The sequence below is a fragment of the Panthera leo genome, chromosome E2 (genome assembly GCF_018350215.1).
Source record: "Panthera leo isolate Ple1 chromosome E2, P.leo_Ple1_pat1.1, whole genome shotgun sequence".
Lineage (NCBI taxonomy): Eukaryota > Metazoa > Chordata > Mammalia > Carnivora > Felidae > Panthera > Panthera leo.
This window is the reverse complement of record NC_056693.1, coordinates 51002137-51028842: the sequence shown is the minus strand read 5'-3', so window position 1 is coordinate 51028842 and position 26706 is coordinate 51002137. Positions and strand designations below refer to the sequence as shown.

Sequence of the window (26706 nt, the reverse complement as noted above, 5' to 3'; positions counted from 1 at the left end):
CGCCTGGGTGGCGCAGTCGGTTAAGCCTCCGACTTCAGCCAGGTCACGATCTCGCGGTCCGTGAGTTCGAGCCCCGCGTCAGGCTCTGGGCTCGGAGCCTGGAGCCTGTTTCCGATTCTGTGTCTCCCTCTCTCTCTGCCCCTCCCCCGTTTATTCTCTGTCTCTCTCTGTCTCTCTCTGTCCCAAAAATAAAAAAAAAAAAAGTTGAAAAAAAAAAAAGAAAAAAGAAAAAGTACTTGGAGAGGGTGCAGCAGCAGCTGGCTGGAACTGCCCGGGTGAGGGGGGCAGGGAAGGGGCCCGAGGTCAGTGGCGTCTGTGGGAGATGCAGGGGCTGTTGGGAGGCTGGGATTTACTAGGAGACATACAGGACCTTATATGGGTGTTTAACACGTTCCCTTTAGCCCCTGTTGGTAAAACAGTTAGGAATTGGAGAACAGAGTGAAGCTGGAGGTGGAGGACGGTCCGAAACCCTCGCCTTTATTTCCGGTCGCCTTCGAAGGAGGGGCGTGGGGGGAGGGGGCGGGGCGGGTCCTCTGGGTCTGGGGGCGGCTCCAGATCCTCGCTGCGGGCGCTGGGGCGCTCGGGGCCGGCCTGCGGGAGCCACGAGTCAGGCTGCGGGCCCCGGCTCCCGAGGGCGCTGGCCTCCGGGCACGCGGGCGGGCGGCTGCCTTTACCCTGTCCCTCACGTCCTCCGCCGGGACGCCCTGCTCCCCACGGACGCTGACTCCCAGGGACTCCGAGGGCAGCCCCGCCGTCTCTGCCCCCTCGCCGCCATCGCCGGGCTCCCTACCTCTCCTTTGCAGGCCGCGTCCTTTGGGGGGCAACGGTCTGGGGCAGTCTCCTGCCCCTCGAGTATCTCCACCTCCGCCGGCTGCCTGGAGAGCAGGGGGGGCGGAGAGAGGAAGAAGAGAACGAGAGTGTGGCGGCAAGGGGAGGAAGCCACCGAGATCCCGACAGAGACCGCAGACGCAGAGCAGCCGAGGCGCGAGCGGCGGGGGTGCAAGGAGCGCGGCACCCCGTAAGTCCCGCCAGCCCGCCCCGGGGTCGGCTGGAGGCTGTGCCGGAGCGAGGGGGGAACGTTAGCCCATTCCCCTCCTCCTGGTTCCTTCCCCTTCACCCCAGGGCCCCTGCCCTCTCACCCGTCGTTCACCATCCGGGCGCCCCCGACCTCCGGTGGCGAGCGCAGCCTCCGCTCCACCTCCCGCAGCTTGTCCCGGGCCAGTTTCTCTGCGGGTGGGCGGGGGGTCACGGGCGGGGCCGGGAGCTCCGGCGGACTCGGCCCCGCCCCTCGCCCCGCCCCCTGCTCGGCGTACAACCTTCAGTGAGCAGCTGCTCCTTGCTGCTCTGCAGGGCACGTATCTCCCAGGTCAATCGCTGCTTCAACATCTGCGAGAGAGGGGACCTGTCCGTCTGTCTGTCCTCTCAGCAAGTCCTTACCCGAATTAGGTCATTCATTCATTCATTCATTCAACGATTTAACTCCATGTGCAGTTCCTGCTGTAGTTGGTGGTGGTGAGACACATTTCTTCTCCAGAAGCTCCCTATATCCCCGTGCACCTCTCAAATCTCTTCTCTCCCCACCCCACCCCCACCCCACCCTTTGCTCTTCTTCAAATACCCAAGATGCGCGTCAGCCTCAGGGCCTTTGCATTGCCTTTCCTGCTTCCAGGAGCATTTGCACCACGATACCTGAATGTTTTCCTCCCTTACTTTATGTCTGCATTCAGATGTCACCTGCTTAGAGACACCTTCCCCACTGACATTACATGATCTATCTACTTATTTTTTTGTTTGGAGTCTGAGTATGCCCCCCTCCACCCCCCAACCATCCTGGGGACAACAAATCCTTGACCCCTTTGGCTCCTCACTGTCTCCTCCTGCTTGGAATGTTGCTGGATGCGTCCAGCAACATTAATTGAATGAAGGGATGATCAAACCATGGCTTTTTCAGGGTTCCCATTTGCCACTGCAAGGGGAGCGAACTCTAGGTGAGCAGGAAGTAAGCAGAATGCTCGGCAAAGGCTACTGCAACAGGCCGGGCCATAGATGCTAGACGTGGCAATGCGGGATGGTAAGAGGTGACTAGATTTAAGGTAAAAGCGGAAGGGCTGACTAGGTGGGTAAGAGGAAGGAGACAAGGACTATCCCATGGAGTTGGGGCTGAGCAGTGGGTGGGCACCGAGCCAGCCTGTGGGGACACAGAAGCCAGGAGAGGAAGGGCTTTGGTTGGAGGCAATGAGGATGGCTCACGTGCAATTCCCAGAGGTCCTTGTGCTGGCTCATCAAATTCTCCAGCTGTTCTTCAACCTGAACCCTAGGGGCCAAGACCCAGGAATGAGAGAGCACATGCTAGACTGACACTGAGACGGACACCCAGCCTGGCCCAGTCTGGGGATTCCTTTGGGGGACCCTTGGATCTCTGCCTGGTGCTCCCTCTACTAGGAGCCCCTTTATGGGCTTTCTTCTCCAAGCCTTGTTTCCAACAGCTCCTCTTCCAACAAACTCTCCCTGATGCAAGCCCCACTCCCATGCCCAGCCATTGCCACATCAGGCTGTAGATGTGGGGTTACCCCAGCTTCCTCTGCCTGCAACTCTCTGTAACCTGACAGTTACGGACAGAAATTTGCTCTGTGCACTCCTGCAACATGTTCTTCCTGGAAGGAGAAAGACAGCTCTTAGTCATAGTCTCTAAATAAGCCTCCATTTCCTTCAGCAAGGTTGGGGGGTGGGGTGGTCTGTTCACAACCTTCATCATTCTCCTTTCTTCTGTGACACAATGGGCAGCATTATGGGCTTCTGAGATGATCACCCTGTTCATCCTGTCCCTCATCAAACCATGCCTTCCCAAGAAACTTCCGTGAGGGGTACAGTAGTTTGGCTTAATAGATTGTAAAGTCCTGACCTGAATTCTGGATCTGCTATTCTACTGGGACCCTGGACAAGCTACTCGACCAGTCTGGGTCTCAGTTTCCTCATATGTAAAATGGTGGTAGTGGTGGGAAGGTGACAGTAGCCCTTAACTCCTGTCCTTGTCATTGTGAGGATTAGGTAGAAAAACGAACATAAACTGATACGTGTGGTGTGGTTAAGCATACATCCACTTTATCACCGGGTTTTCCTACACTGTTAAAATCATGGTCCACCAGGGTGTGAGACATCTGGTCACAAGAAAGGAAAGGTTCAAAGGACGGAGGTGGATAGAGAGATGGTTGGATGGGCAATAACTGGATGGGTGGGTGACTGGCGGAAGAGAGGATAGCTGGCTGGACAAATGAAGTGTGGAGGGATGGTGGCTGGACAGAGAAATAAAGGAAGAATTGCTAGAAGGATGGATAGATGTCTGGATGGATGGTTGGGGGAAGAAATAAACAGCTAGATGAATGGGTGATTGGAAAGACGGAGTGAGGGTGAATGGGTGGTTGGATGGAAGACATAATGGTTGGCTGGATGGCTGGCTGGAAAAGGACTGCATAGATGTGTAGATGAATGGATGGGTGGGTGGGTGAATGGATGACTGGGGGGCCTAAATGGGCAGATAGATAGACAATTGAATGGATGGTGGGAGAGCTGGATAACCAAGAGAAGATTCAGAATAACACCAGTGGGTGAAATTTATTTAATAAAGAAACTAGCAATGAACATTTAAATGAGTGAGTTAATCTCAACACTATTATCTGATATCAAAGATGAGAGAGAGTCTCAAGTCTAGCTACTCTGCAGAAAGGAAAAATGAGAAGTGTGTGTCCAAGGTATATATTCCCTAGCTCTTGCCCCATCCTCCTTCAGGTTGGGAACAAAGTAGGGAAGAGTTGGGCAGGACCTCTTACCTCTGAGCTCCACTTTCCTTCCTCTCGCAGTGCAGCTGGAGGATCCCCAGTGCCTCTGTGGGGAGAGGAACCAAGGGAGCCCTGTGTGAGCTCTTGGGGAATCAGGGACGGGAGGACGTCATGGGCCCCACACCATATCACACATCGGAGGGCACTCAGAGGCCCTTAGTGTTTACTTCGAGTCAGGTGGCCGCCAAGGGACAGATGTGAGCAGAGAGGGAAGCCCCCTGACTCGGTGTCAGTGGGATTCCTCTAGCTCTTCTGGGAACGGTGGGCTTTTGTGGGTAGAATGGGGTAGAACAGTGAAGACAGAGAGCTGATAAATACCTTGCTTTTTGCTCAAGACCTCCTCTAGGTGAACTTTCTCTCCATTCACTGGAAAAAACACAGTGACACTTTGAGCCTCCAGGGGCCACACCCCGTGCCCCCACTGCCACTTCACGCACAAGGCATACCAAGGTTGCCGAAGGTAAGGTACAGTGCCAGGGCAGGGGGGGCGGTATCTTCTTGCCACCTGCACCCATCTCCTACTGGGGGGGGGCATCCTGATCCAGTTTCTCCCCCTCAGTGTCCACATTCTCTGCAAATGCCAAAGGAGTGAAGACTGCAGAATGCACAGGGTTTAGGCCAATGGGATAGATGACTAGAAATAAATCTGTTATGTCAAGTGGAAATAAAGGCTGTGAAGAAACAAGTCAAGCAGGAAAGTGACAGTGACAGACAGAAGCTGCCATTCCATATTCCGATGGGGCATCGAGGTCGACCTGTTAGAATGAAGCTTGGGCTGACAGCAGAAAGGTGATGAGACAACAAAAGGCAATCTGGATTATAGGGATAAGAGCACTGCAGGTGGAGGGAACAGTCCATGCAAAGACCTTGAGGCATGCAGAGAACATCAGCAGTGCTCCTAAGATCTCTGGGTCCCTCTGTTACTGCCACTTACAGGAGTCCAGTTCCCTGTGCAGGCTCTCCCAGAGAGCTTGGGCCTCTACCATTTCCTCACTGGATTTCTTCTTTGCTAGGCCAAAAAAGAGAAGACACTGTGTGAGTGCAGCCTCTACCTCTGCTATTCTCTTGCACACTGAGACTCTGCACACTCATCTTTAAGGAAGCCAGAGGTGCCTGGATTTTAGAGCTGAGGAAGTGGAGGCACTCCAAGTCGAGGTTCTTCCTGGCCAGCTAGGAAGCCTAGGTCCTGGCGTTTACCTTGCTGAAGCTCATTAATCCGGTTAATCAGGTCTTCAATCTGTGGCTCCAGACTTCCCTCTGCAGAACGAAAGGAAGACTGAGCCAGAGAAGATAGACGCCTGGCTGTCTAAGGCAGATGGAGGTGGGTGGGTTGTTGGCACAGTGTCTCTGCTACTAGCAGTCAAAACGATTTTATTGAGCGCCTGCTACACGTTGGGTTCTGTGAGAGGCCCTTGCAGGGTGTGCATCCTGCGTGGGAAAAATGGACATTGAACGGAGATACAGGCTATCAATGTGGGCGACAGTAACTGCGGTGGATGGAACAAAGTGAAGCAAGGGGTTGAAGAGGGAAAGGGTAGAGGGTGCTTCTTGATATAGAGGTGAGGGAAGGGAGCCCTGCCCACTCCATGGCGTGGGAGCATGGAAAAGGGAACCATGCCAGGCAGAGGGACAAGGGCAAAGCCCCAGCGGTGGGAGCGAGTGAGGCAGATGCCCAAGTAATGGCTAAGGGCCTGGTGTGGCTGGTGTGAGTCTAGCGAGCAAGTCAAAAGCACCAGGAGGCAAGGTGGGGCAAGTGTGATGGCAGATCACTCAGGGCCTCCTGGGGCATGCTGGAGGCTTCTGGATGTAATTTTGAGTGTGGTGGGAGTGTGGAGATCTCCCACCTGCTCCACCCTGTTGAAAGCCTGGCAGTCACTTCTGTCCATCTGACTGTGGTCTTGGCCACATTTGAGAAATGAGAAAAATGCTTTCCTCTGTGGATAGCAACTTTAAGGTTCTCCCGTGACAGGGAGATCATTCTCTCTTTAGGGAACCATCTCTAACTTCTCAGTCCCAATTTCAGGGCTCTGTATGGAAAAGACTTCCTCCTCAGCCCTCTCTGACTTCAGTCAGCTGCACAGAATTGGGGCAAAAGCTTCCCACCCCTTGCTGGGTCTCACTACCAACCCCTGAGAATCTGGAGTTCTGGAGTTAATAAACTCAAGCCCTTGATTTTCCCAGGCCACCAACTCCATCCCCTGAGACTTCCAGGAGCCTGGATGCTCTCCAAGGTGCTGATTACAATAACAAATTCCTGAGGGTCTTCACTTTACTGGAGAGGGTCACCAACACCCTGCATTTCCAGTCCCGTAAGTTCTCTACCTAATTTTAGCCTAGGCAGCAGCCCCGATGCACTTCTGCAGGTGGCCATGGGGGTTGGGGGGACAGTGTGAGGGCAGGAGGAAGAAGTGATTCTCTTTTATTTGGAACAGACCAAACAGACCAATGGATCACAGTATTTAAGTTGCAGATGGGCTGGGGTGGGGGTCAAACCTCAAACGTGGCCAGTACCCTGCCCCAGCCCAGATGTAGGCTGGCTCCTGGGCCCCCTCAACAATGGAAGCAAGGTACAGTCATTTGCATTGCCATTTGCCATCGTGTATTAAAAGGGAGGACAAAGAATACATACCCATGAATGTATTTTGTTTAATCTCTGGAAAGATACCTAAGAATTTACAAATAGTTGCTGCGAGCCCTTGGGTCAGGGACACGGGTGGCTGGTGTTTGTGTGTGCGTTGATGTGTGTAAGAGAGGAGGCTTTTCCATCCTCTTATACTTCTTGAATTTTGAAGCTATATTTTTAGTTCAAAGAATTAAGTTGTGCAAGAGGGAGAATGTGCAGTGGGATAATTTCTCAAGGTTGTGAGTTGAGGGGTCTGGGTTTGAACTGCATCTGCCTGCCTCAAAACCCCAGGCTGAGCCTCAGACACAAAGACATGCATGACCTTTGTGCAGCTTTTTCACCATTGCCAGCAAGTCTTCAGGCACCTTCAAAGGCTTGGTCTGCCCTGTGGAGATGAAAACCACAATTTCAGGAGGGAGGGAAGGTCCAGGCCTTCTGGGAAGGGACGAAGGAAGGCGTAGACACCCTTGACCTGGAACCGAGGACAGGCTGAGGGGCTTCCAGACAGAGCAGGCTCCTGCAAGAGCCCGTCCCTTGGGGGCGCCTGGGTGGCTTGGTCGGTTAAGCGTCCGACTTCGGCTCAGGTCATGATCTCATGGTCCGTGGGTTCGAGCCCCGCGTCGGGCTCTGTGCTGACAGCTCAGAGCCTGGAGCCTGTTTCAGATTCTGTGTCTCCCTCTCTCTGTGACCCTCCCCCGTTCATGCTCTGTCTCTCTCTGTCTCAAAAATAAATAAACGTTAAAAAAAAAGAGAGAAAAAAAAAAAAGAAAAAAAAAAAAGAGCCCGTCCCTTGTCCCTGAGGTTTACGATGTGTGTTGGATGAATCAGAACTCCTCATGTTCAGCTACTCTCAAGAGGTCAAAGGACACCACAGGCATCTCCTTAATGAAGTGAAACGCGGGGGTGAGAGAAGGAGGGGATGCATTTTTGTTGCTGCTGCTGTTTAGAATCAGTATGAAGTTCAAACTGATGCAGTAGGACAGAAAGATTTCAGATAATTTTTTTTTTAAATCATTATAGGCCACAAGTTGCAAATTCTTAAAGAATCAATGGGTCTGGGGTGCCTCAGTCAGTTAAGTGCCCGACTTCAGCTCAGGTCATGATCTCATGGTTCATGAGTTCAAGCCCTGAGTCGGGCTCTGTACTGACAGCTCAGAGCCTGCTTCAGATCCTCTGTCTCTGTCTCTCTCTTTCTCTGCCCCACCCCTGATCTCTCTCTCTCTCAACAATAAATAAATATACTCCTCTAACATCTGACTACCTGTATTATAATATGAAAAAATTTTAAAGTAATGAAAAAATTTTTTTAAAGAATCAGTAGGTCCAGGATATGGTCATCAATGACTAGCATCAAAAGAAGACAACCAGGTATTATGAGCCTCCTCATGGAAGATCACAACACCACTTATGAAGGATACTCGCCAAAACAAAACAAAACAAAACAACAGGAATCTTACCAGGTTTCTATACCTAAATACTAATTCAGAAGAAATAAGAGGGGCAGGGAAACATGTTAAATGATACCATGGGGATGCAATCAGTGTCATCCAGATGCTGGAAAACTCCAGAGGACAATTTGGTTTCTTCAACAAATACACGGCAAAGAAGAAAAAAAAAAAAAAAAAGAGGGAGAGGAAACTCTATTGATCTTAAGAGACTTGACCCAAGTATCATTCATTGGAATTTTAATTGTATCCAATTGTATCCAATGTATTTGGATCTTGACTCAAAAACAATTTTCACCACTTCTACTTCTATATGTATTTAACACCAGCCTGTGTCACTTTTAAAATTATAACAGGGGCACCTGGGTGGCTTAGTCAATTAAGCGTCCAACTCTGGATTTCGGCTCAGGTCACGACCTCACGGTTTGTGAGACTGAGCCCTGCATTGGCTGTGCGCTGACAGCGTGGTGCCTGATAAAGAGTCTCTCTCTCCTCTCTCTCTGCTCATTCCCTGTTCGTGCTCTCTTTCTTTCAAAATGAATAAGTAAACTTAAAAAAAAAATAAAATAAAGTTATAACAACAACAACAACAACAAAAAAGCCACAGGAAAAATTTCAACATCTTCAACTCTTGAAATCAATGATAAAAGGTCAAATCCCAGTGACCCACTCCTCTCTGAGGAACACTGGGCAGAGAAAATGAAAGGCCGCTAGAAAAACACATATGATAGCCACAGGATAAAGGAAGAGATACTTACTCACAGTAACATACAGGGAAAAGTCCCTCCTAAGACCCTAAGCTTCTCACTTCCCCTTCAGAGAGACCACTAGTGTTACAAGCTCTTTGTTGTGTAGTTGGAGATAATTCAATTCATATATGAGCACAAGCCCACTCTTTCTATACAAGTAGTGTTGCCTCATGAATGGTCCACGTCTTGTATTTTTCATTTGACAAGGTATACTGGTGATCTTTTTTATTCTTTTTAGTGGCTTCATAGTGATTCACTGAATGGATATACCATAATTTAAGAGAAGCCCCCTTACTGATGGGTATTCAGGATGTTTCCCTTTTTGTTGTTATAAACAATACCACAGTGACCCTCTGTATTGGTTTTCTTGGGCTGCCGTAACAAAGCACCACAAAATGGGTCTTCCCTTGGGGTCTTCCTTTTTTGTGTGTGTCTTTACCTGGCATTCGTGTATTTCTGTATGTGCAAATTTCCCTCTTCTACTATCTAGTATGACTTTATCTTAACTAGTTATATCTACAAAGACCCTATTTCCAAATAAGGTCACATTTTTAGGTTCTGGTAGACATAAATTTGGAGGAGGGGCACAATTCAACCAGAAAACCATCCCCATACATTCTTTTTTGTGCAGGTATGGGAATATATTTACTGGATAAATTCCTACTAGGCTACCTGCTGGATTAAAGGGCATGTGTGTTACTAAATTTCATGTGTATTATGAAATTGCTCTCCACTTGTTTCAAGCAGGTCCACAAAAGACTCCTTCCCCGTAATCTTAGCAGCCAAATACATTTTCAAACTTTTTAATGTTTGCCAAAATGATAGGCAAAACCAGTCTTACATTTCAAGCTTTTTAGTAGTAAATATTAAAAAATTAGTCAAACCCTCCAGATCAGAAATTCCATTATCTAGGAATCTATCTTAAGAAAATAAACGATGGTGGGCAAATTGTTCATTGTTTCTAATCTTAAAAAACTGAAGCAACCTAAAGATATCTTAGTTAACTACAGCACATTCGTAGGATGAAATCTTTTGTAGCCATTAGAAATCATGTTTTAAATCAGGGCTTCTTTCTTAACCTAGGCTTATTAAATTTTGTTAAAATATTTGGTGGTTGGGGTACCTGGGTGACTCAGTCAGTTGAGCATCCAACTTCAGCTCAGGACATGATCTCGTGGTCTGTGAGTTTGAGCCCTGCGTCGGGCTCTGTGCTGCAGCTCAGAGCCTGGAGCCTGCCTCGCATTCTGTGTCTCCCTCTCTCTCTGCCCCTCCCCTGCTCATGCTCTGTCTCTCTCTGCCAAAAATAAATAAACATTTAAAAAAAGTAAATAAAAATTTAAAAAATGTTTGGGGTGATATGTTCACCTTCTGTACATCTTTCTGTCTTGTCTGAAATCCTTTACAAATTAGCATGCATTAATTTAATTTTGCTTTTGAATTTTTCAGCACTTAATAAGCTAATGTAGAAAAACCTGGACAGGGGCGCCTGGGTGGCTCAGTCGGTTGGGCAGCCGACCTCAGCTCAGGTCATGATCTCGCGGTCCGTGAGTTTGAGCCCCGCGTCGGGCTCTGGGCTGACAGCTCAGAGGCTGGAGCCTGTTTCGGATTCTGTGTCTCCCTCTCTCTGACCCTCCCCCATTCATGCTCTGTCTCTCTCTGTCTCAAAAATAAATAAACGTTAAAAAAAAAAAAAGAAAAAGAAAAACCTGGACCAAAAGTAAAAGCTTCCTCTCATGAACAGCCCCTTCATCAAGTTACTCCCCTTCCCAGAGGTAACTACTGCCTTTGAACACACTCAGACCTTTTAGTAAAATGTATTTCATGTATTGCTTTAATTTTTACTTTCTTACCCCCCAAAACATTCGGACACTACAGAAATTGGTGAAGTTAAAAAGACACTTTTCCTTCTCACCTTAGCCCTAAATCTTACTGCCTTTCTCTGATATAATCAGTAATACCAGGTTGGTATGTCTCTGCTTGAGATTCTTAAATTTTTATAATATTCAATATTTGGAAGTGAAACAAAAATTAAAGCTACTTTATTAACAAGGGGAAGTAGTTCTAATTATTTGCTTTCTTTTTAGTGTTCCACACGAAGATTTCCAAATGCACACAAAAGTAGAGAGGACACCATGATGATACTTTTTGATTTTTGCGTTGCTGAGATCTGACAGCTATTAATATTCATTCGTATTTGCTTCAGCTACGTTTTTCCTGTGCTGAGGTATGTTCAAGAAAGCCCTATGCTTCCTGACATTTCATCCCTGGATATTTCATGAAGAGTCTCAGCTACTTAAGGGATTTTCACTAGATGACTCCAAACCTTTAACCACACCAACAAGAGTAACAGTCATCATGTAATACCATCCAGTGCCCAGATAACGTGATTTCTCGATTGTCTCCGTGCATTTTACAGCCGGCTTTTGTAACCATTTCTGCCAAAGCTCTGTCTGTATTTTTCCTCCCCACTTCATTTCTAGTCCTAGTCATCGTGAGTTATCAGCAAAATTTTTAAATAATCAGACTAACGTCCTGATAAAAATTTTTAGGAGTGTATATTATAAAACAGCCTGTACAGCAGGAGTCCCTTTTGACATTTTATTTTGAAATAATTTCAGATGTACATAAAAGTGGTAGAAAAAGGCCCCAATGCTCTTATCTGCCTTGGTATCAGATTTCCCAGTTGTGAGCATTTCTGTAACACAAATTGCAGGCACCATGGCCCATTATTCCTTACTATTCCAGTGTATATTTCCTATACCCAAGGGGACTCTACTAGGTAACCACAGTATAACCATCAAAACTGGGATGTTAACAGTGCTCAAGGTCAGTATATGATCCTCCGATGCCATTCAAAAATTTCCCTATTTCTCTTATATTTTAAAATTATAGAATACATTTTCCTGAAAGAAAAATAAAAGAGAAAAAAACATCACAAAATACCTCCACCTCTGTGCACTCCTAAAAACCTACGTCCCTTGTTGAGGGTCATTAGTTAGGCCTTTAGCTTCAGACGCTGTTCTGTGCGACATACATATGGCTCTAGTTGACGTGGCCCTCTGGTTTTTTTAAATCCCAATTTGCTTTCCTCTCATAAAACTATGATCACCTTTGGAGCTCCTTCTGTGTCAACAAACCATGATCTTACGCTTTTAAAACCCATTGTTAAGTATCTTAAATGAGATTGGATTTTTCCCCCTACTGCTTAAAATAATATCCGCCACACAAGCATTCCACGATATGCATGGACAGATCTAAATCCAGCCATTTCCCTGATTGCTCCTTGTGTTGTACTTCCATCCGCAACACTCCAGTGATCCTTTGTGGTCCACACATCTGCATACTCTCTGATTACTGAGCACGGTGACTAAAGATACGGAATAGCATTTTAGATGCTAAACATATACTTCCAAACTGCTTCTAGCAAAGTCTTTAGTGGTCAGTTCTCTGAGTGAGGCAAGAGACAGGCTGTTTCCCCACAGAGTAATCAATACTAGATTTAAAGCCTCTCTTTTTAAAGCCATTTTCAATGGGCTAGAAAATGATAACTTGGATATGCTTTTCAATTTTCTCTGTTGCTGGTGAAGTTAATCCTAACTTCAATTGTGACTAATTTGAAAGCTTGAAACTAAAATAGTTTTCAGCACAGTTGTTACTATCACAAGTGCTATAGTAACTGCTCAATACATGAGGTCTATTTGCAGCTTTCTCATTTCTGTCTGTTCTTTGCTTAAAGCTGGCCCTCCACATGTAGCCCTTATTTAAGAAAGCTCTTCCCGGTAAAGTTATTAGTTATCCATACAATACAAAAAAGAAAATTACTGAGTACCCACTATATACCAAGCAGGCCTTGTTTTAGGTGCTGGAGAAATAACAATCGTAACTATTGACGATGCCTGCATAGATAGATCTGGAAAGATGCAATCCAACATGTTATTAATATAACGGTTTAAAGAGTGCGCAGGAAGGGGGACAGGGATAGATCAGAGGAGGGCAGAGAGTCGACATTTGAAACCAGAGTGATGGATACATGGGCCTTCACCATGTTATTTGCTGTAGTCGTGCACATTCCGAAAATGTCTGTAACGAAAAAATGTTAGGGGGAGAGCGGCGGCTCACCATCTTGGGGGAGATTTTCTTCTTCTGGCTACACTGTGATTTCTAGTGATCTCTAGGGCAATTTTTCCCCTCTCACTAGGGTATGGGGTGTCATTACTGACAAAATGCTGTGGAGAAAAGCTGTCCATGGGAGAGGCCATTCTCCATTAAGACCCAAGAGTCCACGCGAAGTGTGACGTGGGCTGGGTGTGAAAGGACACTGGGGAATTACTGGGGATTTTCTTCGGTGTGGCGGCAGCAGGGTGATTCTTGTGACAACATCCACCTCCGTGTTTTGTGTGAAGGGATGCATACCGAAATATACAGGCTGTTGTTTCTTCCAAACATTTAAGTCAACATACCCAACGAAGTTGACAGGAGTTAATCTAGATTGAGAATAGTCAGTTGTCTCCCCTTTGATGAAGGGTTTTTTTTTATAAAAAGCTTAAATTTTCACGTTTTTAGTACCGCTACTAATATTTCGTTATTGTTACGGGACAAAGCCTCCCTCCCTTCTGACCCGACTGCGGAGACGCCTGCTCGCCCTCCCTACCTTCAGCCTCCTCGGTCTCCTCCACAACTTCCGGCGGCTCCATTGCCAAAGGCTCTAACTTCCCCGCCATTTTCCTACGCGCGGGAGGTTGCGCTTGCGTGCGCCTCGGATGACGATTGGTTAAAACACAAAAACAAAAAAACCCCCACCTATGCGAGGGCTACAGGCTCTGCGGCGCGCATGCGTGTAGTGCGTGTCCGCTCGCCAGTTGACCCGGGCGGAGGAGCAATGAGGCTTCAGCTGTAGCCAAGCGCGGACCGGGGCCCCTCATTGACAGCGCGCATGCGTCTACCCTGAGGCCCGCCAACTCCGGGGGAGGCAAAACAGGAGCACAACTGGGTCTTGGTTCGGTTGAGGAATGAGTGCTGTGCACACACATACAAACTCTAGGGAGGGCTTTCCCTCTCTAGGTTGCTGTGCAGGTTGTGAGTCTGGGACACATACACGTGTGCTGTGCGGTGGTACACAAGAGGTCGAGACCCCTGTCGTTTACAGATCCTCACGTGACAGCCTACGCGACGTTTCCTCCTTTTCATAGAGGAGTACAACGAGCCTCGGAAGCCGAGGGCACCTCCTGCGTAAAAAGTCTGGATCTCGGCCATGTGGGAAGTCAGGTGCTCTGCCTGGTTTACAGAGCCAGGTAGGCCCTGGAGGCCACCTTCTCACTACTAGCAGCAGCAGCTACATTGATGGGGGCCACTTTTGACAGGGTAAAGTAGGTGAAGGGCAAAGGAATGTCCTCGTGGGAACCGGTTTTAGGCCTTTTATGTACAGTTTTTTTTTTTTTCTTTAAAATATCCCCAGGCTGGCTCCAGCCATAGGCTGGCACCGCATTCCCAATTCCAGAGCCCCTGCGGGCCCCCCATGGGGACCCTGGCCAGCCCTGGACACTCAGGGCTGAGAGCCCATCAAGGAGGCCGACTCTTGATGCAGGACAGGGGGTGTGGGGGAGGAGACAGCCCCTAACAGAGGCTGGCACGTCATCCAGGTGGAGGAGGTGAGGCAGAGGGAGAGGGAGGCAGAGGGACGCCTAAGGATTTGCCCCAGAGGTGGAGGTGCAGGGGGAAGCAGCCTCTCTCTCCCCTGCCCCTCCTGCGCCCCATTTCCAGGGTGGAGACAGAAGGTAAAAGCTAAAGGTGGTGGTTCCCAGCGCTGCTCAATCTAGCAGCCTCTCAAGGTCCAGTGAACAAGCCATTATGGGAAGGTTGGTCTGTAGAGGCAGCTGGGGCTGCTGGGGGTGTGGAGTACTTGGGTGGGTAACGAATGAAGAGCCGGTCCTCCTCTTTCTTCACCCAGCGCAGGAGTTTGGTCACTACCAAGATGGCACCAGCCTTTGTCACCAGGGGGCTGAGGCAGGTATAGAGTTCAAATTTGGAAGTCACCTGCAGGTTTGAGAGGGGACAAGAGTCTGTTGAGCCAGAGCTGGTCATGCCCTGTCCCGTCTGCCCCACCCTAGCCCCATGCCTGTCTCCTGTTTGGAAAACACACTTGGCGAGGGCTCCCACCTGGTGCTACCTGGTCACTGGGCTAAAATAGGTAAGCTAATATCATGGCGGGCCAGGGGTTTTCAGTCGGGCCAAGGAATTAGCTGGATCTAGTGGCTTCAATTGGGTAATGCTGGCTGTGTGTGTGTGTGTGTGTGTGTGTGTGTGTGTGTGTACTTCCTGGATATCAGTTTGCTCATCTGTGCACCGAGTATAACAACAACAATGCTTAATACTTAACAACTTAACAAGCTTAACACTTACGGAGCAGCTGTTGTAGACAAGCCCCACATTCTCCCTCTAGAAACCCACATGGCCTGCCACCTCCCCCTTAGATGCCGTTTCTTAAGTGAGTCATCTCCTGACAAGCCAATTTAAAATCCTGGGCCTACCATATCTTGATTTTGAAATGCCATTCTCTACGAAAAGGCACAAGGGCTCGTTAGACAAATGGCTCATTCCAGGACGGGCACAGAGAAAGTACATGATGAGCCTGGAACATCTTGTGCCAGAAAATGAGAATGCTTCAACAGTGATGGAGACGTATCAGACACAGGGGCCAGCCTGGCTAAATCAGAGACCGTTTGGGCACCAAAATAAGTGACAGAAAAGTCTTTGAGCCCACAAAGAATTAAAGAAAAATCCCTGAGACCATATTGATAGAAAATTAAAAATTCAACAAATAAATAGGGGGAGGAAAAGTTCTTCCATATAGTAGTAGAATCTCAACCAATAAATGTAGAAGGGATGATGGAGTTCAAAAATCACCACCTGGTAAACACCAAAGTAGTAACTCTTGCAGGCAAGAATCATTAATGGATATTAAAATTGGTGGACGAAAGTATGATAAAAAAACAAGTCTGACATAATCACCACAAGATATTTGCCGGTTATGAAGGAGGCAAAACGCTACAGTGGAGAAATCTGGGAGATGTCACCTTAACCAAGTGATCTAAGTTAGCATCAACAGCGGGACAAGCTGATATTGTGGACCTCCTGACAGGATGCAGAGAAGGACACATCACTCACTCGGGGGATATTTTTGCCCAAAACGCAGGATAAAGTATCAGAAAAACCCAAGTTGAGGGACATTCTACAAACCAACTAGCTGGTACCCTTGAGAAGTGCCAACGACATGCAAAACAAAAAAGACCACGGAGGGTTTAAACGAGACAATAAGTAAGCCCAGCCTATGATCCTACGCTGGATTCTGGAGCTGTAAAAGGGCGTTAGTGGGACAACTGGTGACATCTAAATGAGGTCTGTGGATGAGATGATGTTGTAGTGATGCTAATTTCCTGATTTTAATAAGCGCCTGTGGTTAACATCTGGGGAAGCTAGGTGAAAGACCTATTTATGGTAATTATTTGTACTGTTTTGCAGCTTCTAAGTCTGAAATTGCTTAAAAATCAAAGTGAAAAAAATGTAAAAGTAAAATAAAATTCTCAGGTGAGAACAATGCCTGACACACAACAGACATACAAGAAGTTATTTAATATATGCGTACTAAATGGCAGAGCCTGGGGGAAGGTGCTATTTCCGACGGGGTCACCTTGACCAAACTCCCTGAATAGCTGACCCTTAATAAACCCACGGGAGGGGAGGCGAGGAGCCCCGGAGACCCCAGGGGAGAACACCCCGGGGGCAGAAGGCACAGCCTGGGACCAACTCTGTCATGTTCAAGAGCGCTGGGGACTCAGAGTGACAGGTGCACTGTGCACACACAGGCAGGGCTAACCGGGAAGCAGGAGGCACACTGATGGCTGTTAATGTGACCTCTTCAGAGTGGAAGACACTGTACAGGTTGTTTACGGGGGAACAGAGAACAGATGGGGCTACTGGAGGGCTGGAGACCCCGCGATCCTCCTGGGTTTCAAAGACACACATGTAGCGTCAGGAACAGTGATGCAGGCCAGGGCACAGCGTGCTCGATGGAGGCTGTTACGGTCGGAGGGGATCCGGTGGGGGAAAAGGAGGCGTGAGGTCGGGAACGAACCCTTTCTGACCCCTAGCCGACTCACCCAGGCCAGCAGCGTCTCCCTCTCGGCCACGTGGTAAATGAGGCGCAGGGGTCTGGAGGAGCTGTGAAGGCGCGCGTGCAGGCGGTGGTACAGGTCCGACAGGCGCTGCCGTTCCTCTTCCCTGCCGTACGGGGCCTCCAGCTCAGGGCTGCGGGGACCGCGGGAGGTAAGGCCAGGTCAGTCAGAGGCCTCCTTGGCTGGCCCGTCTCCCCTCAGTCTAGGGGTTCAATGAAATGAGGCAGCCGAGCCTTCCCCATCGGACTTGGGGTTTCTCAGGGGCTGGAGACCCAGCTTCCCCAGCAAACGAGGGATTGATTCCTTGAGCACTAGATTAGAGTAAGGGATTGCTTGAGCCTCCCTCATTACACGGACACCCATTCGATCCCACCTTTCCAGAGGATGCCCGGCTGTCTCCCGCCTCATGTCCAGCAGAAGAATCTTTTAGTCAAATAAGCCTGCCTGCCCAGCCAACCGCCCATAGGGTCAGGGCCTACCTGGTAAACTGAGGCAGCTGGCGGTGATGGTCGGGGATATCCAGCGGCTTATAGAGGAAGTGGCGGAGGCCGGGTGCCCCCACAGCCTGCACGCTGTAGGCAGGGGCACTGCTTGCTGGGGCACTAGAGAAGCTGGCAGCCTCCCGGAGGGCACGCGTGGCCCCGAGGGTGTGCATGCCCTCTTCCACCAGGCGCCGGCAGGTGGCCATGTCATGGAAGGCCTCAGGGTCGGTGCCCAGCAACAGCAGGCAGACAGGCATGGCATCCAGGCGAGCCACGTAGGCGTAGAAGAAGCCATCGGGGTTGAAGCGGGGCAGGCACACAGGCGCCCATGCCTCTCCTGCCGCAAAGGCCGGCGCCCCCACCCAGTCGAGCAGCAATTGGAGGTCGGCCGGGTCCAGGCGGCACTCGGCCAGCACGGTCCGCTCCTGAGCTGCCGTCACCAGTCGCCCTCCGATCGCCAGCACGGACAGCGCCAGGCCGGGTGCCGTGCAGCGGCGCAGCAGCGCGCCCAGTGCTTCCCGCAGTGGGCGCGCCAGGGGCACGCAGCGCACGGCGCCCAGGAGCAGGGCACCGGGGTCGCGTTCCACACTGTCCAGAAGCCGGTCCAGCGTGCGCTCTGAACCGGCCAGCAGGCGGCGGAGGTCGTAGTTCTGCTTGCGCGCGAAGATGCGGGCCACGCTTGCGCGTGTCAGCGTGCTCACTATCTGTGCGTGCACAGCCAGCAGCTCCCCCCGCAGCTGGGCTGCCGACTGCGGAGTCCTTGACACGGCCACCAGCAGCAGTGGGCCCTGCTGTAGGAACACCAGCTTGTGGTCCTCTAGGGGAGGGAAGGGTGGGGGCGGGGGGGAGAGATGGGTCAGCGGCGACCGGAGGGGATCGGGCGGGGCTCTTCTGCTCTTTGCCTGAACACACACACTGCTGGCCCAAGCTCACGCGGTCACTCCATGGTACACTTGGGCTGGGATAAGGACAACTGGGGGGAGTGTGGGTATTCGCAGAGACACACAGCATGGATGACACAGAGCAAGGACTGACACAGAGCCCAGCAAGACACCCAACTCAGCCACAGAGCCCCCGAGGTCACGCTTTCAGATAAATAAGGAAGTTTATCCAGCCAGTGACTCCGACCCGGGCGAGTTAATCACTCAGGACCCAACTGGCCAAACGGACAGACAACAGACAGACGCCTGGCCAGCCATCCACACACACGGACTCACCCCTGGCTGGTGGGCTAGTCCCCCAGGCAGCCGGTGGGCCAGCCAGATTCCCAGTCACCATCCCCCGATCTACCTCCTCCTTTGCTCACCCGCGTAGATGGCACGGATGGCATCTCCTGCACTCTGCACGAAGGACACGAGGGCTGTCATCACGCCCATGGTCGTGGACAGTGCCTCCACACTGCCGTACCTCGAGTAGATGGGCTTGCCTGCCTCGCTCAGCACAAACACGTGCTTCCGCTTGCTGCGCCAGTCCTCGTCGCTGGGGTCCCCACCCTGGCCCCCAGAGCCACTCTCAGGGCCACCTGTGGGACTATTCTCAGAGACTGCGGGATCCCAGAGCCCACAGGTGCATGATGGGGCCCCTGACTGGGGCAGTGGTGACAGCAGGCTGGGTGGCTGGTCCTTTGTCTCGGATTCTGAAAGAGAACTCCTGGTGGGTCATCTGGCTGTGGACTCCCACTAACTCCAGGTACCCAAGGATTTACCAAATCTCCACCGGCTCCCCAGTGACCCTTGCTGCTGACACAGACCTCCAGGTGTCTCCTCTGCCTCTCAATGACACCCAAGAGATCCCTCTAAAACCCCAACAATCCAATCTCTCATTGTCATTATTGAACTATGTCCCTAGAGACTGTTTATTCTTTCAATAACTGCCATTTCCAAGGCTTCAAAGCACCCCAGGGCCTCTGAATGACCATTATTAATATTTCCATCTTCAGTGATTCCCCACTAAAACCTCTGACCCCTCATTTATTCTCCTAGAACCTACTCACCCCTCATTGGCCACCATGACATCTACTAATATCTCTATATTCTCTCATTTAAATCCTTCCCCCTGCCCCACTCCTCCCTAACCTCTTATTTATTCTCATCAATGTTCACTGATCCCTACTGACCTCACTGACTCTTCTGGTCACCCACGTGTATCTTTTTTTTTTTTTTTTTTTTTTTTTAAATTTTTTTTTTTTTTTAACGTTTATTTATTTTTGAGACAGAGAGAGAGCGCGAGCATGAATGGGGGAGGGTCAGAGAGAGGGAGACACAGAATCTTAAACAGGCTCCAGGCTCTGAGCTGTCAGCACAGAGCCTGACGCGGGGCTCGAACTCACGGACCGCGAGATCATGACCTGAGCCGAAGTCGGACGCTTAACCGACGAGCCACCCAGGCGCCCCACCCACGTGTATCTTTGATGATGACCACTAAATCTCCCAATGACGGCCATGAATATCCACTAACACCCAGATCTTTAAGCCTTCCTTAATCCACTATTTACTCCCACTGCTGTTCACTAACATCCCAGTGACCCCACAATATCACTAATTCCTCCAATGACTGCCCTGTCACACAATCTAAAATATTTTACTCCATGGGTGCTTCATCCCCACCATGACCACCATCGACCTCTACTAACATCTGAGACTTCATATGACCTCCACTGACTCTTCTGACCCTGTTATTCCATTCTCCCTTCACTCCAGTGACTACTATTAATCTCCACCAACACCCGGGACTTCAGTGACCTCCTCTGATTTCCCTGACCTCCCTTTATTTTCACGGATAGCTACTCCCTTCCTCACAATACCCACTATAATATACACTAACACACAGGACAATAATAATGACTTTCTTCATGACCGTCACTAATAATCACCAATAAAACCCAGGACTTCACTGCCCCCTACTGACTCCCTTGACACTCCTCTCTTTTATTCCAGTCAATACCCATTCATCCCTCAATGACATCCATTATTATCCATTCGTAAGTATGTCTCAACAATTTTCCCATAAAATCCCAGTGACCACATATTCCCTCATTCTCTGGTTGACATTCACTGATCCCCCATGTACCCAGTTACCAATTACCTCCTCCCAGTACCTGCCATTAATTGACAGTAATTCTCAAGTTCTCAAAGACACTACCCCCTACCACCACCATTTATTCTCGGTGATGTCCACTCATCCTTCCTGATGATGCCACTAACATCCACTCATTCCAAAGTGGTCAGTGAACATTGATTCCCCAAAGACTCCCATTGTGTCTCCATCAAATACCTTTACACATCCAGCTGGGTCTTCAAAGACTCTCCTATAGGTCATCTCACTCTCCAAATAAACTCATTAATGTCCACGCCTCCCTACCGATGATCACCATTAACATCCACTAATTTCTGGTTCCTTAAAGACTGCCCCCAACAACTCACCATTGATTCCTCAATGATGAAAACACTGAGTGCCCACTGGTCACCACTGATCCCCTTTCCCACCGCAAGGACTTACATAACACCTTAGCCACCAAAGACACTGACTTCTAAATAGTTCCCCTTCGACTGTATTAACTTTCTTTTGGTCATTCTTTGACCTAAACATCCTAAATCCCCATGCCCCTCTGTGACCCCAATCTCTTGATTCATCAAAGACCTGAACTCACACCAAGGCCCCAGGGAACATCCCCTGATACCCACGGATTTCCTTGTCATTCCTCCATGATTTAAATTACACCGTGTGTCCACAATGACCTCCTACTGATCCTGCTATGGTTTAAGCTACTTTCCTGTGTCCCAAAAGACTCTTCGCTGGTCCTCCATTGACCTCCCTCAACAAAGACACTCCGTAGGGATTCCTTCCAAGACCCGAATGACGGGAAGGCATACCTGTTTCCTCCTGGTCCCCGTCTCCAGGATCCGGTGGGTCTTCGCGAAGCCCTCCACCGTCTCCTGCCACCTCACTGGGAAACCGAGTGTCCTCCAAGTCCTCCACGTCCCCAGGGGGTGGGGCAGTAGTGTCACCTCCAGCCTCCATCTGCACATCCCTGTGGGGTAGAAGAATTGAAGGTGACAGGCGGCAAAAGAAAGTTCTTAAAAGCCTCTACTGAGCCTGGCCCCCTCGGACACATTCCTAGTGCTCATTTCCCGTCGGGTTTCAACAGGATGAAACAGTCAAAAACATGCCAAATACGCGCACCCTCCAACATTTTCCGAAAAGGGAGGTCCCACTGGGCCCTAGAAAATAAAGATACATACACACCTGTTTTAACCCCGTATCTCAATTGGCCGGGTACCATCACTTCTCAAGCCGCGGTAGCATCACACTTCCGGGTGCGGCGTCCGTCTTGCCACACTTCCGGGTGCGACGTCGCTCCCAAGACGCTTCCGGTTGAGGCGCCTTATTCGCTCTCCGCCGCGCCGCAGCCCTCTCTCCCGCCGCCTACTGGTGTCCCCTCACCGTTGAGATGACGCGCGCCCCTCCCAGATTTACGTCGCTCCGGTTAGGGACCCGGTGAGCCGCCTATAACCGCACTGGCTGGCCCGGCTGACACAGGCGAGCCGGGCCCGCTTCTCCTACAGAAGGCTGCCGGCGTGAGGGGGGCTCGGCTCACGTCCAGCCAATCCGGAGTCGGAGGGCGGCACTGCCTCCCTCATGGCCCAATCAAGAGAAACCGGCTCTCCTTCAGCGCTTCCGCCGGTACGCTGGCCGCCTATCTCTACCAGTACTGTGCACTGGCTTGAGATTGCACCCGCCCATCTTGACTGACATATCCCCGGGCCCAATCGTAGGCTCAAGCCGATGTCCCTCTTCATTCGAGGACTTTGGCAGCCCCAGTCATGATGGATACTGGTGCCCGACCAATAGTGGTGCTTCGCCAGAACAGAGGCAACTTCACGCTCCCTTATCCACCCGAGAAGGCCAGGGGATGAAGGTGGAGTGGAGTAGTCTGTGCATTGAGGAAATGATTGACGGACAGCCCACCCCCCTTCCAATCGGAGCGCTGTGCGCAGCCTGGCCAACCTATGGGACTTGGCTGCTAAGGCGAGAGGCGGGCTTCTCAGAAGTAGGAAGTATTCGTGGGTCTGTCTGCAGTCAGCCGGGCAAAGGGCTCGGCGGACTCTGGAAATAGGGAAGGGCGAACCCTGGACGTGCTCATGACGAGGGGGGAGTGAGCTTACGAAGGCCACGTGCAGGCTGCCCAGAGCTTGCCCAGACTCAGGAAAGGCCAGGCAGACCTCATTTCCGAAAACATCGGTGGGCTGAGCCGCAGGTTTAGGAGTATCCGCCTAAGGGAGGGGCATGGGGGCGTGGCTTTGAAAGGCCGCGGAGCACTGGTTGGTTGAGGAAAATGCCCCTCCGACCTCTGCGTGCCACCATTGGCTGGGCTAGGGGAGGCGAAACGCCTTCGCCTCTGGGGACCCGCCCCCTAGAGGGTGTACACCTGGTTTAGAAAGATTGCCTGGACTGGATTTGTTCTTAACCTGGGCTGGAGCGGTGGGGCAAAGCCCTTAAGGAACCGCGGAGTGAGTTCCTGATCTCCACCTACACTGGGGAATCATAGGAGAAATAGACTTGATCTCTGATCACTTTGTCTTCAGGAGATTGAAGAGTAAACTCTTCCCTGCCTTCCCGACAGGGGTTCCCTGAATTGCGACTTCCTTTCTCTCTGCGTGGTGTGCTTAATTCCAAGCTCCTTGTCATGTTGGCTGAATCACCATCCCCAGGTAAACAAATCAACTCTTCCCACACCCAGATTCCCTCCAAAATACAAGGCATTAAAAAACAGCTCCAGCAAGAGTAGATGGGGTAAGTTCTGGAGTCCAGTGAATCTTGGAGACCATAGTAAGTATCCTGGGCTCACACAAAAACTTTTCAATTCATTGCAGAGGATTAAGGCAACCGAAGGGTATTTGAGTTTATTTATATGGCTGCTAAGGAGAATGAATAATTGTGCTTACATCCAAAGTGTGCATCCCCAGTGAGAAATTCTGCATTTCGGGTGAGTTGATCAATCTTAAACTCAGTCTCAAGGTGCCCTCTCATCTTCTGCACAAACATTTCCGTACTGGGCTCTACCCACAAGTCCTGGAAAGAGTGCCTTTCTAAGGATTTTTTTTTTCCCCCATGAGGTCACTAGCACATTGTTCCCAGGGCTGTACAACCATTCCTACTTCTAAACTTGTCCCAGGTTGTCTTGAGCCTCTGGAACCGACAATGCATAAACCACACTAGGAACCTACCTGTACCTCTCTGGATACATTGTGATAACTCTCCCACGATTCTAGACTTCCTGAGTGCTGGGAAATTGGATTTGAATATATACAGTGGAAATTGGAGTGGAAGAAGAACACAACTATGTGCAAAAACAGGCAACTTGTAGTGTATCTGTGCTGTGATTGGCTCCCTCAGCTGTACCTGCAGTGCAGGAACATTTGTGGTTTTCATTTCCCTATTTCCTATCCCTCTTCTCTTCCCAGCTTCTTCTCTCTTGTCTATGCTCCCTCACCTTGTTCCATGCTCTCTTCTCTGATTTGTACCACTGCTCCCTGCTCCTACTTTTTGTTCCCTGCCATGTCTTGCTGTTCTCTGCTCTGTCTATTCAGCCCTTTCTCCCTGCCCCCAGTTCTTTGCCTCTTCTTTCTCTATCTTGCCACTCTTCTTGTCTTTGATTCCCCTGATCTTATTATCTTCTCCAAACTGGGTTGGGAATAGAAATAAGGAACAGAGGTATGATGATCTTAGCTACATTTACCACACTCTTCCATGGGGAAAGGGTTGGATGCTTTCCTAGATACATAGTTTTGAATTGAACACCCCCTGTCCTGCATCCATCAAGTGCAAAACTTGAACAAGATTAGCCTACCCTTTGGAACTAATCAATGTAAATGGAGTCACAAATTCATAGCCTTCTGCACTCCACTCTCTTTTACCCAACAGAGGTCTAACCCCATTCCCAAGCCTACCATCCTGCACAAGGCAACCAATTTCTTCACATTTCTGAAATACTCAAATCTCATTTAACCAAGCCCTTAAGCACACCTTAAGTCATCAACCTCCATAAAATATTCAATGTTGCCAATTTCAAAAACCTCCCCAAACACTATTCCTCCCCAAATCCGATAACCTCTCCCAGACCCCATCTTCACCACACCCACCAGTGTTCCCAGAACTCTCACTCTTCTAAGCCAAGAAAATGTCCAAAGCACCTAATCATGCCACACAACCCAGCATCCATGAATCTACCCACATCCCTAAAGCTGCCACCTTCCACAAATCAGCAATCTTCCAAAAACTCTAGCCTCTAAAACCAAACACACCAAAACCTCAGATTCCCCAAATTCACCGATGTTTCATGCTCATCAACCTCCTCAAGCTCAACAGTGCCCCATGCCCATCAACTGCCCCAAACCCACCAATATCCTTATGCCACTCAGCCTCCCCAACCCTGCAAACTTCCTAAACACACCATACTGCCGGAATATACCCACGTGCTCAAACCCATCAAACTCTCCAAACCTTTGTCCTCCCTCAAGGCCTCAATATTTCCAAATTTTTCAAGCTCCTCAAGTCCCAAATTTTCCATGAAGCTCAAATCCCCATGTCTACTTACCTCCCCCAAACCACCAATCTCATAACTTCAAGTTTATCAAGCCCTGAACCAATCCACCAAATTTTGCAAATTTCGCCCCAAATGGTGAATTTATTCAAAAGTCTCCAGATACTTGTCCCATCCCCCTAATTCCACATGTCCCCAATGCCAAATCTCCAAGTCCATCAAAATCCTCAAACCCACAGTCACTTTCAATTTCCTGCCTTCCTTAAGTCAACATATCCAAACTTCCCCAAAATACGAACTGACAAATTACTCAGAGCCACCAATCTCTCCAAACAAGCAACCCTCCCCAGCAAACATGCTAGTTCCCACAATTCTACCAGACTACGGATGTCAACATCCTTTCCAAACCATGCCACCTTCCTAGCACCATCAAGTACTGTTGTTCTTGAGGTGTTCTCCATGGACTTTCTCTTGCTCTGGTAGCAAGGTGCTACCCGTTGATGGTACCATGTCCTATAGGAGTGAATATAAACTTAACAAAAAAACTCACACAGATGTCCCCCTGTCGCACAAACACATTTCTTAATATAGTTTGTATATCATTAAACTTTACCAAGTTCCTGGATTTAAAAAAAAAAAAAAGCCCTCACCTGTCCGGAAACACCCTCTGTAACTTCACTCAATTCCTTTTTGTAACCTCCTTCAGTCTCTCCTTCATCTAAGAACCATATCCCTGTGTCTGTTCCTTTTTGCTTGAAATCACACCATCTCTCCCCACTAGGGGCAATAAGACTGTGGACCTAAAGAGAGTGTGAGATACAGACAACTCCGAGCTAAGACCACAACAGGAAAGGCATGTTTTCTCTCTCTCTCTCTTTTTTTTCTTGACTGAGGTGTAGTTAGCCTACAATGTTATAGTAGTTTTGGTTACAAATGTCAAAATCCCTGTGGCTCCAAGAAGAGGACTCTGGACTTGTGGTGGGCCCAGTCCAAGGTCGAGGACTCTGTCTCCACAGAGGATACACATGCCCGAAGGGCATGGGCAGGCCAAGTGTTGGTACCAGAATTGTGGTGATTTTTTCCCAACATGCCTGTGACATTCCCCTATCTGTCTGGCCCTGGTCGCGGGTTGGGGAGGTTGATCTCCTGTTTTGAAACAAAGAATACAAGACTGCTAGTGTAGGGCAGATGGCTCAGAAGGAAGCAGAAGAGGTCCCCCTTTAAAGACTAAATCCAGACTCCTTTTCCATAACAGAGCATGGCCTGACTCAGGGTGAGCCTGCTGTGTGGCCATACCGGGGCTGGGGTGAGGTGGGGTGAACAGACACAATTACTGACTTGTGTGCGATCTCATGACTATTTGTGGAGGTGCACTGAGAGCCTGGGGAAGACCATCCACTGAGTGTCTGCCCAGCCTTGAGGGGAAGGCCTGGTTGGGTTCATAGGCTCTTCTCCTCCAGAAAGCACCCCAGTTCTTCCTGCCTTTCTTCTTCCCTCCTTCCTTCTTTCCTTTCCTTCTTCCTTCCTTTCTTCCTTTCTTCTTTTTCTTCTTCCTTCCTTTCTTCCTTTTTTCTTTCTTCCTTTTTTCTTTTTCTTTCTTTCTTTCTTTCCTTCTTTCTTTCTTTCTTTCTTTCTTTGCTTCTTTCAGCTTAAATGGGGGTAAAACCTCATTTGTAAAGGCTTATTATTTATCACTGCAATTTTATTCCTACTAAATATTAGTATTAGTAACATTGAGCATTCAAAATAATGGCTCTCTAAAAGTGCCCACGTCTCAATCCCTTGAACCTGTGAATATATGGCCTAACATGGTAAATGGCGCTTTGCATTCATGATTAGGTGAAGGTATTTGAATTG

The 26706-nt window shown here is 49.4% G+C and overlaps 2 protein-coding genes across 3 annotated transcripts; both read right to left on the bottom strand.

Moving 5' to 3' along the window:
* Window positions 1-232: 232 nt before the first annotated feature.
* SYCE1L (synaptonemal complex central element protein 1 like) lies at window positions 233-13379 on the bottom strand. Of its 2 annotated transcripts, XM_042918379.1 has the most exons (12): window positions 13305-13379; window positions 6782-6844; window positions 5034-5093; window positions 4771-4845; window positions 4155-4202; window positions 3828-3882; window positions 2571-2654; window positions 2251-2314; window positions 1317-1386; window positions 1140-1227; window positions 791-875; window positions 233-591 (listed from the first exon to the last, which is right to left on the bottom strand). In XM_042918379.1, the coding sequence occupies exons 1-12, from the start codon at window positions 13372-13374 to the stop codon at window positions 478-480; spliced, it is 876 nt and encodes a 291-aa protein (XP_042774313.1). In that variant the 5' UTR covers window positions 13375-13379; the 3' UTR covers window positions 233-477. The 2 variants fall into 2 exon arrangements, with proteins under 2 accessions (XP_042774313.1, XP_042774314.1); XM_042918380.1 differs by lacking the exons at window positions 5034-5093; window positions 6782-6844.
* MON1B (MON1 homolog B, secretory trafficking associated) lies at window positions 11808-21870 on the bottom strand. The gene is made up of 6 exons (XM_042918378.1): window positions 21552-21870; window positions 21179-21336; window positions 18613-18942; window positions 17304-18123; window positions 16810-16957; window positions 11808-14686 (listed from the first exon to the last, which is right to left on the bottom strand). The coding sequence occupies exons 2-6, from the start codon at window positions 21324-21326 to the stop codon at window positions 14477-14479; spliced, it is 1656 nt and encodes a 551-aa protein (XP_042774312.1). The 5' UTR covers window positions 21327-21336; window positions 21552-21870; the 3' UTR covers window positions 11808-14476.
* Window positions 21871-26706: the final 4836 nt, after the last annotated feature.

Excerpts from the sequence above, each read along its gene's own strand:
- SYCE1L (XM_042918379.1), bottom strand. The coding sequence starts at position 13,374 with ATGGCGGGGAAGTTAGAGCCTTTGGCAATGGAGCCGCCGGAAGTTGTG. Across the intron at positions 5,094-6,781 it reads GGTGAAAAAGCTGCACAAAG|AGGGAAGTCTGGAGCCACAG; the intron begins GTCATGCATGTC and ends TTCGTTCTGCAG. Across the intron at positions 4,846-5,033 it reads GATTAATGAGCTTCAGCAAG|CAAAGAAGAAATCCAGTGAG; the intron begins GTAAACGCCAGG and ends TTTTTGGCCTAG.
- MON1B (XM_042918378.1), bottom strand. The coding sequence starts at position 21,326 with ATGGAGGCTGGAGGTGACACTACTGCCCCACCCCCTGGGGACGTGGAG. Across the intron at positions 18,943-21,178 it reads CGGGGACCAGGAGGAAACAG|AATCCGAGACAAAGGACCAG; the intron begins GTATGCCTTCCC and ends GTTCTCTTTCAG. Across the intron at positions 14,687-16,809 it reads GGGAGACGCTGCTGGCCTGG|GTGACTTCCAAATTTGAACT; the intron begins GTGAGTCGGCTA and ends TCAAACCTGCAG.